We start from the raw sequence: 17,460 nt of genomic DNA on the forward strand, positions 1-17,460 counted from the left end.
CAATCAACAATTCTGTGAGAAATGTAAATGATGTTAAGGCCATGCAAATTAATCTCCTTTTAAAATACAACCTAACAAGGGTTGAGTGCAAATTGGGTAATCATTAAAAATGTTTCACTTTCATTTAAAAGTATGAAATGTTGAATTTCTTGGTGAGTCTTAACAGTGATATTTACCAAAGAGAAAAATATTTAATGAGCAAACCTTAATTTCTTTGATTTAATTTTGCAGATTTTTTATCAATGAAAAAATTTTTTATTTAAGGAATTCAATTAATAGTCATTAAATTACTAGGTAAAGATTCTCATAGTAATCTAAATTTAAAAGTTGATGAATACAGATTAAAAGTCAACTGAATTTCTGCTTGAATACCAAAAACAAACATAAAACACAAAAAGTAGCACCGTCCATTGCATGATGCCAAATGAGGTGTTTTTGGTTATGTAAACATATTAAGTAAACATATTTTCCCTGTTTTTATTTTTATGTATCACATGTGAATGTAGACAGAGATTTAAAACTACCTTGAGTTAAAAAGAAACCAAAACTTTTATTCTATACTTTATTCTGTATAAAGTACTTTATTCTGTAGTACTTTGGTCCTAGATTTTTTAATGTAATTTTTGAGGAAGATATTTCATATACAACAAGTTAATGCTAGCTCAGTCTAAGACACCTACAAAAACCCATCTCTTGCACTTTTCAACATAATATACAAAACTGTAAAATCTGTCAAGGTGGAAACTCTCTGGAATTAAAGTACTGGAAAGTACAGCAAGGTAAAAGAAAGCATTATATACAAATAGTGTTAAGCATTCTGTAATGTATGGCATTCTTATTGTAATTGGAGTGAAACTTATCTATACATACACACAAAATATTTCAGAAGCCAGTGAAGTAAACAAAAGCGCCAGTTCTTTAAATTACACTTGATCACGCAGACGAGCAAGTCTCTGTGATAGTTCATCCTGGAGAAAGCAAAAATTAAAAGTCACAGGGCTGTGACAAATATAAATCACTAATATTTTAAATAGCTCATATTCAAATAAGATTTAAAATCTTGTCTCAAAAATTCACACAAAAATATTAAGAATTTACTTTTTTTAAACATTTCAAAATAAATGGAGAACTTAATAGAGCAGAAGGCTATGAAGGGGAACAAATTCAATTGTTAAATGAAATATGCATGCAATGTCCATCATTAAGGAGTTAAAGGCTAATTACATCTTGCTTATTTACGATGATGTCATATTATAGTAGAAAAATACTCTTTATAATAGATAAAAGGAGAATATATTTGCTTATATATACATATAAATACACATATATTTAATTCATTCATCAAGTTCATACAAATCAAGATAAAATCCAACTTCTACCTGTTCCATGGAAGTTAACACCTGTGCCAAAAGAAACTGTTTGACCTTGTGGTAGTTCCATACTGAGATCAAGGCTACAATTTTAAAATAATTAACATAAATGAATGTTAATATAAGCATTTTTCTCCTTATCTAATTATAACAAGCTTATAATTGTTATTATAAATTACAAAAACATTCTTATTGCAAATTTGAATATTCTACCTAGCATTTTACCTTAATTTAAATAAACATAATACTGGTTCAATTTTATAGATGCAAATAGAACTTAAAAATATTCTGGGGACTTTCCTGGTGGTGCAGTGGTTAAGAATCTGCCTGCCAGTACAGGGGACATGGGTTCGATCCCTGGTCCTGGAATATCCCACATGCAGTGGAGCAACTAAGCCCCGTGCCACAACTACTGAGCCTGCGCTCTAGAGCCCACACACCCAGAGCCGGTGCTCTACAACAAGAGAAGCCACTGCAATGAGAAGCCCTCGCATCACAACGAAGAGTAGCCCCCCAACGCCGCAACTAGAGAAAGCCCGTGCACAGCACAAAGACCCAATGCAGCCAAAAATAAATTAATTAATTAATTCAAAAATACAAATTCTGGGCTTCCCTGGTGGTGCAGTGGTTGAGAGTCTGCCTGCTGATGCAGGGGACACGGGTTCGTGTCCCGGTCCGGGAAGATCCCACATGCCACAGAGCGGCTGGGCCCATGAGCCATGGCCGCTGAGCCTGTGCGTCCGGAGCCTGTGCTCCGCAATGGGAGAGGCCACAACAGTGAGAGGCCCGCGTACAGCAAAATAATAATAATAATAATACATATTCTGAATGTCCATCTTAGGATAAATGAATTACTAATTTTAAAGAGTTTTTGTTGAGCCCTAGTGGCAACCCCATGTGGATGATAATCTTATGATAGAAAAGTGAATAAAATATAGGATAATGATCTGGTCATCTGAACAAAAAGAAAGACCAAAACAATGGTTATCCAATGTACTGAATTTACTGGAGATTACTATATGTCTTCTACTGTAAAGAAAATTAATGTGCCAAAAAAAGATAAAACAGGCTAGACATATGTAGCCTCAGGATCAATATCCATATCTAACATTTGAGCTAACTACAAGTTCAGTGTTTAGATCCTGAGCTACCCTTGCTAGAAATCATTACTTGCATCTACCCATATAACTGAAGTTTAGAAAAGTTAAGTACACTTGCCCAAGATCACTCTAGTGACAGATAGGATTCAAATCCAGGTTTGTCTCCTTCCAAGGCCACGATTTTAATCTCCATTATAAATACTCCTGAGGATACAAACTACTCTTTCTGCCTGTCTCTAGACGAGTGTATGCCAACTCCAGTTTGAAAACACTACAGTGAATACAGTAACTTCGTCATTAGGAGATTCTAGAGACAGATTGTTATTTAAAAGGTAAAGATATAGTATACTAAAATTTTGCTATACTTAAACATCTATAAGGATGGGTATTTCGACATCAATGGTTCTACCTATTTCTACTGCTCCAGTCACCACCCATTATTGACAGAAGTAATCACTTGATTTTGGCTCCCTACACTCAAGGAACATTTGTCATTGTATGGAGGCATTTTTGGCTGTCACACCTGGGGGGGGAGGGGTGATATTACTTGTGGGTAGATGCCAGGGACACTACTAAACATCCTACATACATAGGACAGCCCCTAGGATTATTAGCCGAAAATGTCAACAGTGTCAAGTTTGAGAAATCCTATTCTAAATCTTATAAAAAAGTTGTCTACTGAACTTGATTTCCACTGAGAGTCAGTAAGGCTGTGATACGGCAATATTCGTTTTGAAAGACCTCCCTTGCTCTATTTTCAAGCCCAATCTTCTTATTTCGTCTTTGGTACAAAAAGAAACAAGTTCTTAGCCTCATATTAATAAAATGGAGTCTTTTTACACATGCCTTAGTCTCTCCTATAATACCTAAAAATCATCCTTCTTACTAACTCCTTGTTGGATATGGGCTATATTAGATACTAACAAAGCAAAATAGTGTACCACCTACCCTCTGGCCCTGTTCTCAAATATTGCAAACCTGATTTATTAACCTAGGTTTTAATCTACTAATGAGAGATACAACAGTGAACTAAAGAGCTGGTAACTAATTAAGTTCTTTCTAATTAAGCATTAGTTTCAACACTAGAATAATATTAATCAACTCTATTTTCCAGGTGTCTTTAAGAACCTTATTTCAACCTATTACTCTACCTTTGAAGATAAAGCATAAAACTTTAGTATCACCCAGTTTTAATCTTTATCTTTGAAAAAATATTTTTAATTCTTTACTATAATGTTCTCTTGAACTAAGTAAAATACCAGAGAATACTGATATAACATGACTTCTGTAGCACTGATAATATTACAGTCAAGTCATTCCCCTCAAACATGAAAAGCCTAAAATAAATAGCCTAACAGATACCCTATTTCTAATAGCTGGGCCAGAAAGGGTGTTAATTATTTACTTTTTTAAACAACAAATAACCATCTACAACAATGAAATGCTGCCATCTTTTGAACTCCTTGGATGTTTTGCACATATTGCTCAGTTTGCAGGACTCAAACTTGGCTTAAGACTTAATGGCCTGATCATAGTAGAATTCTTTTGGAAGATCCTATTAAAAACAATTAAACATTTGATATATGCTGAACACAAACGGTACAGAGGAAACTTTTTAAACACTCCTGCCTCCCTCAGTCACCTTCCTTCATTTCTTATCACACACTAACCGAATCTATCTCCAGAGATTTTTAAGAAAATACTAAGATGATTGGAACAAAGTCATATTTTTATGAGCATGACAAAGAACTGGATGTTCTAAAGGTCCTTGAAGCACTAAATTCTAGGGTCAAAAACCTAACTCTGACCATTGGTGATATTTTTATCCACATTACATAATTGTAGGACTTGTAGATATTAAATCAAGATTATTTCAAAAGCATCTGAATAATTTCTTACCCAGCTTCATCTGCCATTTCTTGAAGCAGCATATCCACCTGGTTCTAGAATAAAAAAATAAGAATTTGTATTTGAATGGTATTTGCTTTTTGGGTAGTTTTTGCTTCTGACCTAGCTTTAAAAAGGGGGAACTGATCTACAGTTTTTAAAAGAAAGTTTTAAAAAAAAATTTTACCACCAGAGGGAGCTGAATTATCTCATAAAATGATTTATTTATGAATAATGTTAAATTATAAAGCCTTAAACTATGAGGTTATGTGAAAAATATTCACAGTGATATTCACATATAATTTGAATCTGAGTAATGTAGCTCTCTAATGGAGTGAACCAACTTTGCTTGTATTTAAAATGTAACAGACTTAAATTTTAGATTAATCATAACTGTCCTTTCTGCTAGTTGATGCAAATTTGATATTAAGGATTACTTTTTAAAGTATCTAGAGATGAATAAAATATAAGTATTGAGATATTTACAACAGTACAGGAGTTCTCAGGGAATAGAGTCCAATTAATTAAAAAAAACTTGTTTTTAACTTATTTAAAATATTTTGAACATACAGGTAGGAGCTCTAAGACATAGTTACAGCTCTACCACAAGGTGCCAAATTTTAAGCAAACCTCTAATAATGTTGTTGGGTCTTAGTCTCTCTTGTCTTTCATTCACCTTCAAAATATAAAGAAGTTCAGAAAATAATAGATCAAATACTTCGGTGCATTTAGATTGTGTTGTTTTTACTTCATATCTAAAATACCATTATTTGTGTTTTTAAAATTTACTTAAATGGCATTATACTAAGTATACTATTTTGCAACTTGTTTTTTTTAATTCAACCTTATAAGATCTAATTATATTGAGATCTAGAGCTCTAGTTCATTAACTTTCACTCCTGTATAGTACTGTAATATAAAATACTCTCAACTGTATTTATCCATTTTATTTCTGGACATTTAGACATTTTCCTCTAATTTCTCCTGATTATAGACAATAGTGCAATGAACATTCTTATGTAGAAGTATGTTTATACACATGTAGGTCTTTTGTGTATAAATTTAAAAATAGAAGTACTAGGTTATAGGTCACATGCATTTTCATATACTCTGATTTATTCAACAAATATTAACTGAGCACCTACTTTATGCCAGATATCATTTTAAGTGTTAGGGATACATCAGTAAACAAAAATAATTAAAAATATCCCTGCCTTCATTAAGCTTACATTCTAGTGTGTGCACATGAAAGGGAGGGGCAAATAAAAACTTTTTAAATTATGTGGTTTATTAGAAGGTGATATGTACAATGCAGAAAAATAAAGCAGGGATGGTAGATAGGGAGTACAGCACTTGGTGGATGTGCCACTGGTGTACTTCTAAGTAGGATGATCTTAAAAGACCTCACTGAGAAAATGACATTTGAACAAAGAACTGAAGGAGGTGGGGGAGTGGGCAATGAGGATGAGTGCAAGACAGATGAAGAAGATTCAGGCAGAGGAACCTGCAAGTGAATGGCTTTGAGGAAGAAATGTACATGGTGTGTTTGAGAAATAACAAGGAAGCCAATATCTTAGTAGAGTGATGAGCAATAATAGGAGATAAGGTCAGAGAAGCAGGATGAGGCAGATCCTAGAGGGCACTATAGGCCACCATAAAGAATTTGGCTTTTATTTTGAGAGACATGCAGAGCCACTGAAGGGTTCTGAGCAGAAGAATGACATGATCTGACTTGTTTTATCAGGATTGCTCTGGCTGCTATGTTAAGAATGGACTGTAGACACTACCGCATTGCTTTTCCAAAGTGAATATGCTAATTTAAATTCTAATTACTCATTAGCAAGGTATGAGAATTTGGGTATCTAAGCATGCCCATTTCTGTTGTAAATTTTGGTTGACTCTTTATGAAAAATGTTTTGTATATACTTGAATATCCCCAGCACCTAGCACAATACCTGAAACAGGAGAAGGTGCTTAGCAAATGTTAGGTGAATGAATCTCAAGATTTTTCAGAGCTAAAAGGCATTTAGATATCATCAAATCCAACCCTACATTTTACAGTTATGAATACTGAGGCCCAAGGTAGTGAGTATCTTAAGGTCCCAAACTTAATTAGTGACAGAGTAGGGATTAGAAATCCAAGTGTCCTGACTTCAAGTCATTTTTCCAGTCCCCTTGTGTTTTCCTAATCTTGACCATAAAATCACCTAAGGTGCCTGAATAAGAATCAGAAACTCTAGGACAGTGCTTCTCAAAATCAGGGCATAAATATCACCTGTAAATCTTATTAAAATGATTCCAATTCAATATATCTGTGGATAGGGTCTGAATTTCTGCATTCCTAATAAGCTCCCAGATGATACAGATGTTCCTGATTTTTGCACCACACTTTGGGGAAGCAAGGCTCTGGAGGAGGTATAAACGTAATGACTAAATATATGCTCTCTATAAGACATATACACAAATACTTTCTTCTTAACTCTAAAACATGAATATAAGCTTGTTCTCTTATTATTTACCTCTTAGTGAAAGGCATCACCTTCAGTAAAATTCTGATGGATGGCTATTGATTTTTCTCCTAACCTGTTTTGTAAATTATCCATATTATCATCTTATGTAGTGATAACAAGTTTTTTATTTGATGAACTATGTGTAGGTGCTGGGATCAAAAAGAAGATTGGTAATGATATAAATCTTCTATTTTAATACTCAAGTTTCACAAAATCTTTATTTCTGGCTCACATGACATCCAAACTAGTTTCAAATTTAATTTTCTCTGTAGCACATCTCTAAGCTGCAGATGCAACAATATCCTAGAAAACATCCTAGTTTTCTGAAAAATAATTGATCTTATAATTTACTATTTGTTCATCTGTGATCTATGCCTAATAACATACCTAAAGAGTAGGCAGGAAGCAGAATATCTGCAATGAGATGACTTAACTGGGGTTAGGATAATACCTAATACCCACTGGCCTCAGTGAGTCCCTAGTTCAATGCTTTTATCAATAAGGACCACTGGCAGCAGGGCAGAATCAAGTTCCATACTCTCTAGACATGTGACCTATAATAATTCTTAGAACTTCAAAACAAGATAGGAAATGTCATCTTCTAACATGTCCTTAGGAATCCAGGGTCAGAGCATAACTTCCTACTTGCATTTTGGGGATACACCATGTTTACTTCACATTCTAGAGATGATTTAGGTTCACAAAGCCATTATATTTTGAACTTGGGTAATTTTTAAAAGTTAGTATAAGTAGAGAAACTATTCTTGCTTGTGGTGTTGTTAGGGTTGTAGTACTACTCATTGTGTCTTCCATTTGTTGCGTTTGAACATCCAGTGTTTCAAACTGCTGTTCAAATTTGTCCATCAGGGCAGAAATTTGCAAAAAGAAATATGGTCATAAGAAAAAAACTTACTCTGAAAAGATATTATCTGAACATCAATATATTTATTTATCTTTTTCACCTTTTCAAGGTTCATACTCCTCAATGTAGCATCCATAGACTTAACTACATCTGCCATGGACTTGGTTACCTATTGGGAGTATAAAAAAAAAGACTGAGAATCCTATAATATAAACAACCTCAAAATTTATGTAGTTTCTTATATTACTTGTAGATCATCTTATAAAATTTATCTACCGTTTCCTTAACAGTAAAAGTACACTATGTATTTCTGGTCTAGGCATCGACTATCTTTTATGTTTGACTATTCATTGGAAGACAACTAATTAGACCTTAGCTGAAAAGCCACTGCCAAAATCGGTTTCCTCAGTAAGCATTTTGACTATCTTTCTCCTGCCCAGGAAGGCGAGTACCTTTGTAACACTTTGCAGTAGATTTAGATTTCTGACAATTCTTAATATCTCCAATAACTTAAATCAAGAGTTCCTATTATTTACAGATATTAAGGCTTACCTTGCCCATTGTAACTGCAGTTTGAACTCTGGCTGCCACAGCATCAACCCTAGCACTCATTCTCAAGAAATTAATTGTTTGATTCTTCTGGCGGATTGCATTTTCAGCATGTATTCTTACAACTTCTGTATTGCCTTTCTGAATGGCCTGTTTTAAACACAGCAAAAGTAAACAGTGAAGACAAACACCAAAAGTAAATATAGGGAGCAAAAGTAGATATTTTAGAAAGAGGAAAACAATGCCCAACTAACATTTTTAATATTTAAGAGCTTTTACAATTAGTATTTTTAGGAAATAAAAGGAGAATTTATAGTCCTTTAATTTTTTATTTATGACTAAAAGATATATACTCATTAACATTTTAAGAAATTAGAATATAAAGTTTAAAATTTTTTCCATAATCACTCAGCCATTACCACTATTAATATTTCAGTATAAAGTATTCCAAGTACATAAACCTATTTATTGAAATATTACAATATAAATTACAAGAGTACATGCATCAGAGCATACTGTTTTCTCACCTAATTAAAATTTTTTTAAGTCAATAAATATATAACTACATCATCACTCTAAAGACTGTGTTGAAAGAAAAAAAAAGGCTGTGTTGTATGGATGTACCATTAATCAGGGCTTTCCTCGTGTGTGGTAAAAACACTACTGATAGTACATAAAATTATTTTAGATGTTACACAGACATAAGTATCTTCATTTTAATCATGCATTTATTTAAATGTATATCTGAAATGGATATGACTAACACAGATCCATGCTTTCTGCTATACTGTAATAGCTATGGCCAGGTATTAAGTTAAAAGTCAATTTAAAGAAAAATGTTAAATAGCTCAGATGGTACCCCAGTATAGCAAAATTGATAGGGTACATAAGTGACTGAAATTAGAGCACATGGATCAGTTAAGATCCCTGTTTGCTGGGTATTTAGTTTGTTTCCAATTCTTCAATAATATAAACACCAATGTGATAAATACGTTAGTATATGCAACCTCAAACACTTTCCAAGTTTTTTTCCTAGTTAACATCCATAACTACATATAGCTACAATTTTTTTTCTTGTGATGAGAACTTTTAAGATCTCTTAGCAACTTTCAAATATATAATAAAGTATTATTAACTGTAGTCACCACGCTGTACATTATATTCCCAGGACTTATTTTATAACTGATAGTTTGTACCTTTCAGCCATCTTCACCCATTTCACACACACCCACCCCTCACCTCCTTCCTCTGGCAACCGCAAATCTATTCTCTTTATCCATGAGTTTTTTTTTTTAAGATTCCACATAAGTTAGATCACATGGCATCTGCCTTTCTCTCTCTGACTTATTTCACTTAGCATAATATGCTCAAGGTCCATCCATGTTGTTGCAAATGGCAGGATTTCCTTGTTTATGGGTGAATAATATTCGACTTTATATATATATATGTATATATACATATATATATATTCCAAATTTTCTTTTTCCATTCATCCATTGATGGACACTTAGGTTGTTTTCATGTCTTTCTTAAAAAATTAATTTATTTTATTTATTTTTGGCTGCATTGGGTCTTCATCACGGTGTGCGGGCTCCTCATTGCGGTGGCTTGTCTTGTTGCAGAGCACAGGCTCTAGGCGTGCAGGCTTCAGCAGTTGTGGCATGTGGGCTCAGTAGTTGTGGTTCATGGGCTCTACGGCACAGGCTCGGTACTTGTGGCACATTGGCCTAGTTGCTCTGTAGCATGTGGGTTCCTTCCTGGACCAGGGCTTGAATCCGTGCCCCCTGCATTGGCCGGTGGATTCTTAAGCACTGCACCACCAGGGAAGCCCCGCATGTCTTGGCTATTATAAATAATGCTGCAATGAACATGGGGGTGTATATATCTTTCTGAGTTAGTGTTTTTGTTTCCTTCAGATAAATACCCAGAAGTGGAATTGCTGGACCATATGGTAGGTTCTAATTTTCACTTTTCAAGGAACATCCATACTGTTTTCCATAGTGGCTGCACTAATTTATATTCCCACCAATAGTGCACAAGGGTTCCCTTTGCTCCACAACCTCTCCAACACTTTTTGCTTTTTGTCTTTTTTTGTGTGTGTGTGTGTGCATGTGTGTGTGTGTGTGTGTGTGTGGTACGCAGGCCTCTCACTGTTGTGGCCTCTCCCATTGCAGAGCACAGGCACCGGACGCGCAGGCCCAGCAGCCATGGCTCACAGGCCTAGCCACTCTGCGGCATGTGGGATCTTCCTGGACTGGGGCATGAACCCGTGTCCCCTGCATTGGCAGGCAGACTTTCAACCACTGTGCCACCAGGGAAGCCACTTTTTGTCTTTTTGATGACAGTCATTTGATAACAGGTGTGAAGTGATGTCTTACTGTGTTTTGATTTGCATTTCCCTGATGATGCGTGATATTGAGAACATTTTCATGTACCTGTTGGCAAATTGGTATGTCTTTTTATGAAAAATGTATATTCAGATCCTCTACACATTTTTAAATCAGATTGTTTGGTATTTTGCTTTTGACTTGTATAAATTCTTTACATATTTCAGATGTAAACGCCTTATCAGCTGTATGGTTTTCAAATATTTTCTCCCAGTTTTAACTTAGGATAGAGTTAGTTGCCTTTTAAATTTTTTCATGGCTTCCTTTGCTGCGCAGAAGCTTTTTTGTTTGATGAAGTCCCACTTCTTTATTTTTGCTTTTGTTGCCTCTGCTTTTGGTGTCGATTCCAAAAAATCACTGCCAAGACCAGTATCAAGGAGTTTACCATCTATGTTTTCTTCTAGAGTTTTATGACTTCACGTTTAAAGTCCAAGTCTTTAATCCATTTTGAGATAACTGCTGTATATGTTGTAAGACAGTGGTCCAGTTTTATTCTTTTGCATGTGGCTGTCCAGCTTTCCCAACACTATTTACTGAAGAGACTGTCCTTTCCCCATTGTATATTCTTGGGTCCTTTGTTGCAAATAAATTACCATAAATGTGTGGGTTTATTTCTGATTTCTCTATTCTGTTTCATTGATCTACGTGTCTGTTTTTATGTCAATATCATGCTGTCTCATTTACCACAGCTTGGTAATATAGTTTGAAATCAGGAAGCATGATGTTTGAGCCTTGTTCTTTCTCAAGATGGCCTTGGATATTCAGAGTCTTTTGTGGTTCCATATAAATTTTAGGACTGTTTGTTCTATTTCTACGAAAACTGCCATTGGCATCTTCATAGGGATTGAACTGAATTTGTAGATTGCTTTGAGCAGTATGGACATTCTAACAATATTAATTGTTCCAACCCATAAGAATGGAATATCTTTCCATTTATTTGCATCTTCTTCAATTTCTTTCATCAATGTCTTATAGTTTTCAGTGTAGTCTTTCAGGTCCTTGGTTAAGTTTCCCTAGGTATTTTATTTTTAATGAAATTGTAAATAAGATTGTTTTCTTAACTTCTCTGATAGTTCATTATTAGTTATAGAAACACAACTGATTTTTGTATATTAATTTTGTATCCTGCAACTTTATTGCATCTATTCTAATTTTTTTTTGGTGGATTCTTCTATATATAATGCCATGGGTTTTTTATATGTAATACATGTTATCTGCTAATAGAGACAGTTTTACTTCTTCCTTTCTGATTTGGATGTCTTTTCTTTTTCTTGCCTAATTGCTCTGGCTAGGACTTCCAGCAGTATGTGGAACAGAAGTGGTAAAAGTCGGCATCCTTATCTTGATCTTAGAGGAAAACCTTTTAGCTTTTTTTCCTTGGGTATGATGCTAACTGTGGGCTTGTCATCTATGGCTTTCATTATGTTGAGGTACATTCCCCCTACATCCACTTTGTTGAGAGCTGTTATCATGAATGAATGTTGAATTTTGTCACATGCCTTTTCTGCATCTATTGAGATGAATATATGATTTTTATCCTTCATTTTGTTAATGTGGTATATCACCCTGATTGACTTGTGGATGGTGAACCATCCCCACATCCCTGGAATAAATTCCATTTAATCATGGTATATGACCCTTTTAATGCATTGTTGAATTTGGTTTGCTACTATTTTGTTGAGGATTTTTACATCTATGTTCATCAGGGCTATTGGCCTATAATGCTCTTTTCTTGTAGTTTCCTTGTTTGGTTTTGGTATCAGGGTAATGCTGGCCTCATAGAGTGAGTTTGGATGTGTCCCCTCCTCTTTAATTTTTTGGATGAGTGAGTTTGAGGTTGATTAGTATTACAGTTGCCCCTTGAACAACACGGGGCTAGGGGTGCCAAACCCCACTCAGTCAAAAATCCATGTATAACTTTACAGTTGGCCTTCTGTATCTACAGTTCTGCATCTGTGGATTCAACCGACCATGAATAGTGTAGTACTATAGTACATCTTGGTTGAAAAAAATATGTGCACAAGTGGACCTGTGAAGTTCAAACCTGTGTTGTTCAAAGGTGTACTTTAATTCTTTAAATGTCTGGTATAATTCACCGGTAAAACATCTGGACCTGGACTTTGTTTGTTGGGAATATGCATGTTTTAATACTGCTGTGCTTGCCTGAGATTTGAAAATTCAAAAATTATTTTTAGATTATTTCTAATTTCCTCAATATACAAAAATGTAAGACCAAAATCTTTTTTATGTTTTCTCTTTCCTTGAAATAGTTGGGCTTATACTTTTAGAAAAGGATGATGCTAATACATTAATTTTAAGTATTTTTTCTTCTAACTCAGCCTAACTATTTCTTTCTCCTTTTCTGAAAGTTTTCTTCCCATAAAGTTTTCTCTATTAAGAGCATAAAATACCCAAAGTGACTCAATTTAAGGGTAGGATATACGCTATTACCAAAGATCAGAGTAAGTTAATAAAATATTAAAAATAGATACAAAAATACACGTGTGCAGAAAAGAGTTAACACAGCAAGCCTGAGTCTGCTGTCCTTCGAAACGTCTATTTGCAAGTTTGGCGTGTAACTAGCATCTAGGAACTTGGATTTGGGGAAGGTTTCCATCTTTCCCAGAACAGTTAAGAATGGCTCACTGTGCCTACACTCTTTATACAAACAATGTGGTTTATGCCAAACAATGGATTTCCTTCTGGGAGACTGGAATTTTGGTGTGTGCTAGGCAGAGGATCCCTGCGTGACTACCAATAAAAGCCTTTGACTCCTAGTCACAGGAGAACTTACTTGGTAGACAACATTTAACATATGTTGTCACAATTTGTTGCTGCAGGAATTAAGCTTGTCCTGTGTGTTTCCACTGAGAACTCTTGGAAGCTTAAGCCTGGATTCCTCCAGACATCACCCCATGTGTTTTCCCTTTGTATCCTTTAGTGTAATATGTCATAGCCATGAGTCCAACTATATGCTGAGTCTTGTAAATCCTAGAAAATACACAATGCACAAGTCACAATATACATTAATTCTATGTACTATGTATATATAAAACTTATATTCAATGGAATATTACTCAGCCATAAAAAGAAATGAAATTGAGTTATTTGTAGTGAGGGGGATGGACCTAGAGTCTGTCATACAGAATGCAGTCAGTCAGAAAGAGAAAATCAAATACTGTATGCTAACACATATATATATGAAATCTTTAAAAAAATGGTTCTAATGAACCTAGGGGCAGGACAAGAATAAAGACGCAGATGTAGAGAATGGACTTGAGGACATGGGAAGGGGAAGGGTAAGCTGCAACGAAGTGAGAGAGTAGCACTGACATATATACACCATCAAATGTAAAACAGCTAGTGGGAAGCAGCCGCATAGCACAGGGAGATCAGCTGGGTGCTCTGTGACCACCTAGAGGAGTGGGATAGGGAGGGTGGGAAGGAGACGCAAGAGGGAGAGGATATGGGGATATATGTATACACATAGCTGATTCACTTTATTATACAGCAGAAACTGACACATGATTGTAAAGCAATTATACTCCAATAAAGATGTTAAAAAAATAAAAAACTTGGGCTTCCCTGGTGGCGCAGTGGTTGAGAGTCCACCTGCCGATGCAGGGGACATGGGTTCGTGCCCTGGTCTGGCAAGATCCCACATGCTGCAGAGCGGCTGGGCCCGTGAGCCGTGGCCGCTGAGCCTGCGCGTCTGGAGCCTGTGCTCCGCAACGGGAGAGGCCGCAACAGTGAGAGGCCCACGTACCGCAAAAAAAAAAAAAACTTTAGAGACTAAAGAAATTCAAATGAGCCAAAAAATGTGAAATATTTTTCTGACATACAGGCTTTATACTTCTCAGTAACAGTGGTTCTGGCTACAAACCAAAGGACAGTCATTAGATCTAGGCAACAGAACAGTTAGGTAACAGTACAGTTATACTCTGTGTTATGAGCCATACTTGCACACATAAGTAGAAATAAACAAAAAAGCCATTATTAATTATGTCAAATAATAAATAATTTACTTAATAGATATTTGGCTTAAAATGCTAAAGCCAGTAATCCTTCTTCAATGTAAAATAAACTAAAACAACCACTCTTCCATCATATAACTGTGCTCATTTCATGAGTTTAAAAAAAAGTAAAAAGATTAAAAATTACTTACCTTGGGGCTTCCCTGGTGGCGCAGTGGTTGAGAGTCCGCCTGCCGATGCAGGGGACACGGGTTCGTGCCCCGGTCCGGAAGATCCCACATGCTGTGGAGCAGCTGGGCCCAGGAGCCATGGTCACTGAGCCCGCGTGTCTGGAGCCTGTGCTCTGCAACGGGAGAGGCCACAACAGTGAGAGGTCCGCATACCACACACACACACAAAATTACTTACCTTTTTAATCTTGGCCTTTTCAGCCTTTTCTTCTTTATCACATTTCTTGGCATTCCTGTTAAGTTCCTTTGCAGCAAACTTCAAGTTAAATAGGTGTTCTGAAATTATATGTTAAGGTTTAAAAAAAAAAAGTCATTTCCCAACCTAACTGAAAACAAGATGTTAAAATTATAAAACTTATAAGATTATGCTATTTAAACCAAATATTCACAAAGTATTTGAGGAAACAGAACAATTTTTATCTCTTCCACATTTGTTTTCTGTTAAAATTAAGTTAATTATTTTAAGAAATAATTTTAGAAGAAAATAAAAGAAATAAATAAAACTTAATAATTTTAAGAAACTTAATTATTTCTATTAAAACAAACTGATGGTTATCAAGGGGAAAGGTGGGGGGATGGATAAATTAGGAGTTTGGGATTAACATACACACTACTATATATAAAACAGATAATCAACAAGGACCTACTGTATAGCACAGGGAAATCTACTCAATACTCTGTAATAACCTATATGGGAAAAGAATCTGAAAAATAATATATGTTTAACTAAATCACTTGGCTGTATACCTGAAACTAACACAACATTTTAAATCAACCATACTCCAATATAAAATAAAATTTTTTTAAATTAAAGTAATGGCAAGAAAGATTAATTACAAAGGGAAAAAGAGCAACTTTATAGTAGAGAAACCTGGCAGATACCACCTTACCAAGGATAATATCACCAGTAATAAAACATTTCAACACCATTTACCTTCTGAAATGATGAACTGGGAAGAGTACAGCATACTTATATGGTGGTGTTGTCAAAAACATAACCTCAATTTACTCCAGAGAAACCGTCAGGGAATCCTGTACTGAGAGAGATATTCTATGTAAGGTATAACTGACCAGTGTTCTTGTCAAGCATCAAGTTCATGTAAAGCAAAGAAAGACTGAAGAACTGTTATAGAATGGAGAAGACGAAGGAGCCATGCCAACTAAATGCAATGCGTGATTGGATTCTGAAACAGAAAAAGGACATTAGGGGAAAAACTGGTGAAATCCAAATAAGATCTGTAGTTTAGTTAATATTGTAGTGATGTGGATTTCCTTTGGCTTATGATTATGTTTATGTAAGGTGTTAACATTAGGAGAAGCTTGGTAAAGGGAATAAAAGAAATCTCTGTACATTTCTGCAATTTCTCTTTAAGTCTAAAACTATTTTAAGATTAAACATTTTTAATTAAAAACGACAAAAATATAATGGGAATAAGACCCAAATAAGCAATACCACAAATCTTTCATTTTCATGACACAAGCAAAAACAAATATGAAGTAATGCACATGAATCTGACAAAGCAATGTGGATTATTTCAAAACCAACTGCTTTATATCATGATTAAATCACTATTAAGAATGATGCTATGTGTTTTCTGCCCTTTAGAAAAAGGTAAAATCTATTTTTTTAAACCCTGATTCTGTATTTCTTTGGGACATTTATAAAGGATGCAGGGTTCATTTTTTTGAAAGGCACACATACACTATATAGTTTAAAAAGCTAACTGTTAGTTTGATTATATCACTATCAGAAAATAAGCATTATTCGATTATTTACCAAAGCTAAACCATAAATTAACCTTGTTCATCTCTCAAAGGCTTCATAGTTTTAATTTAACACCTTATATTTATGGATAATGAGAGGGAAGACTTGCTACCATGAGTACTTTTCATCAACAGATATAACTAGAATTGTTAAGAAAATAAGTATATGTGTATGAATTTCTGGGTAGTTTTAATGTATCATATATGTTACATTTTTAAGTAAGATTTATCAATTTCAGCTAGGTAACTGAGAAAATTATAGCTCCTTTTATAAACAGGGTTTTTTAACCTAAGCACTACTGATATTTTGGGCTAGATAATACTTTGTTGTGGGGGATGTCTTATGTATTCTACGAAGTTTATAAGCATTCCTGGCTTTATCCACTAGATGACACTAGCAACCCCTCTGTTTTACGAATTACAATAACCAAAAATTTCTCCAGACATTGTCAAATGCTACCTGGGGAGGGGGGCAAAATTGAACCCTGCAGAGAACCTGAATCACTGAGATAGATGGAAATAAAGAAAAAGGTAATGATTTTTTTATTTTTCAAATCATCTCCCAAATAGAATTGCTGTCTCTGTAGAAAAAGTCACTATTAAAAGCTGAATTAAGAAGCCAACTATTTTAGATGAATTCATATAATTTATATATTCATTGTTGTTTTTAAAGAATGATTTCAGTTTCCCTTAAACCTGAAATTTACTACAAACTGCAGATACTGAGGACTGACTACCTACTATAGCCAACTCTAATTTAATATTAATGGTTAAGAATGATCATGATATAAAATATTAGCCAAAAATATTAATAGGAGATCCATTAC

The 17,460-nt window shown here is 34.7% G+C and overlaps 1 protein-coding gene across 11 annotated transcripts in view; it reads right to left on the reverse strand.

Moving 5' to 3' along the window:
* Positions 1-463: 463 nt before the first annotated feature.
* Positions 464-17,460, reverse strand: part of LOC116747561 (charged multivesicular body protein 1b-2-like) — a 31,063-nt gene continuing 14,066 nt past the window's right edge. For 5 of the 11 annotated variants that reach the window (XM_032619936.1, XM_032619931.1, XM_032619933.1 and 2 more), the window contains 8 exons: positions 15,804-15,906; positions 14,831-15,145; positions 13,460-13,656; positions 8,282-8,428; positions 7,830-7,898; positions 4,370-4,413; positions 1,380-1,453; positions 464-968 (listed from right to left, as the gene is read on the reverse strand). In XM_032619936.1, the coding sequence (XP_032475827.1) occupies positions 964-968; positions 1,380-1,453; positions 4,370-4,413; positions 7,830-7,898; positions 8,282-8,428; positions 13,460-13,480 (360 nt within the window). In that variant the 5' untranslated portion in view covers positions 13,481-13,656; positions 14,831-15,145; positions 15,804-15,906 and the 3' untranslated portion in view covers positions 464-963. Of the gene's footprint in view, positions 969-1,379; positions 1,454-4,369; positions 4,414-7,635; positions 7,748-7,780; positions 7,899-8,281; positions 8,429-13,459; positions 13,657-14,830; positions 15,146-15,803; positions 15,907-17,460 lie in introns of all 11 variants that reach the window. The other 6 variants (XR_004348072.1, XR_004348070.1, XM_032619930.1 and 3 more) reach the window with 5 other exon arrangements.

The sequence above is a fragment of the Phocoena sinus genome, chromosome X (assembly GCF_008692025.1).
Source record: "Phocoena sinus isolate mPhoSin1 chromosome X, mPhoSin1.pri, whole genome shotgun sequence".
Classification (NCBI taxonomy): Eukaryota; Metazoa; Chordata; class Mammalia; order Artiodactyla; family Phocoenidae; genus Phocoena; species Phocoena sinus.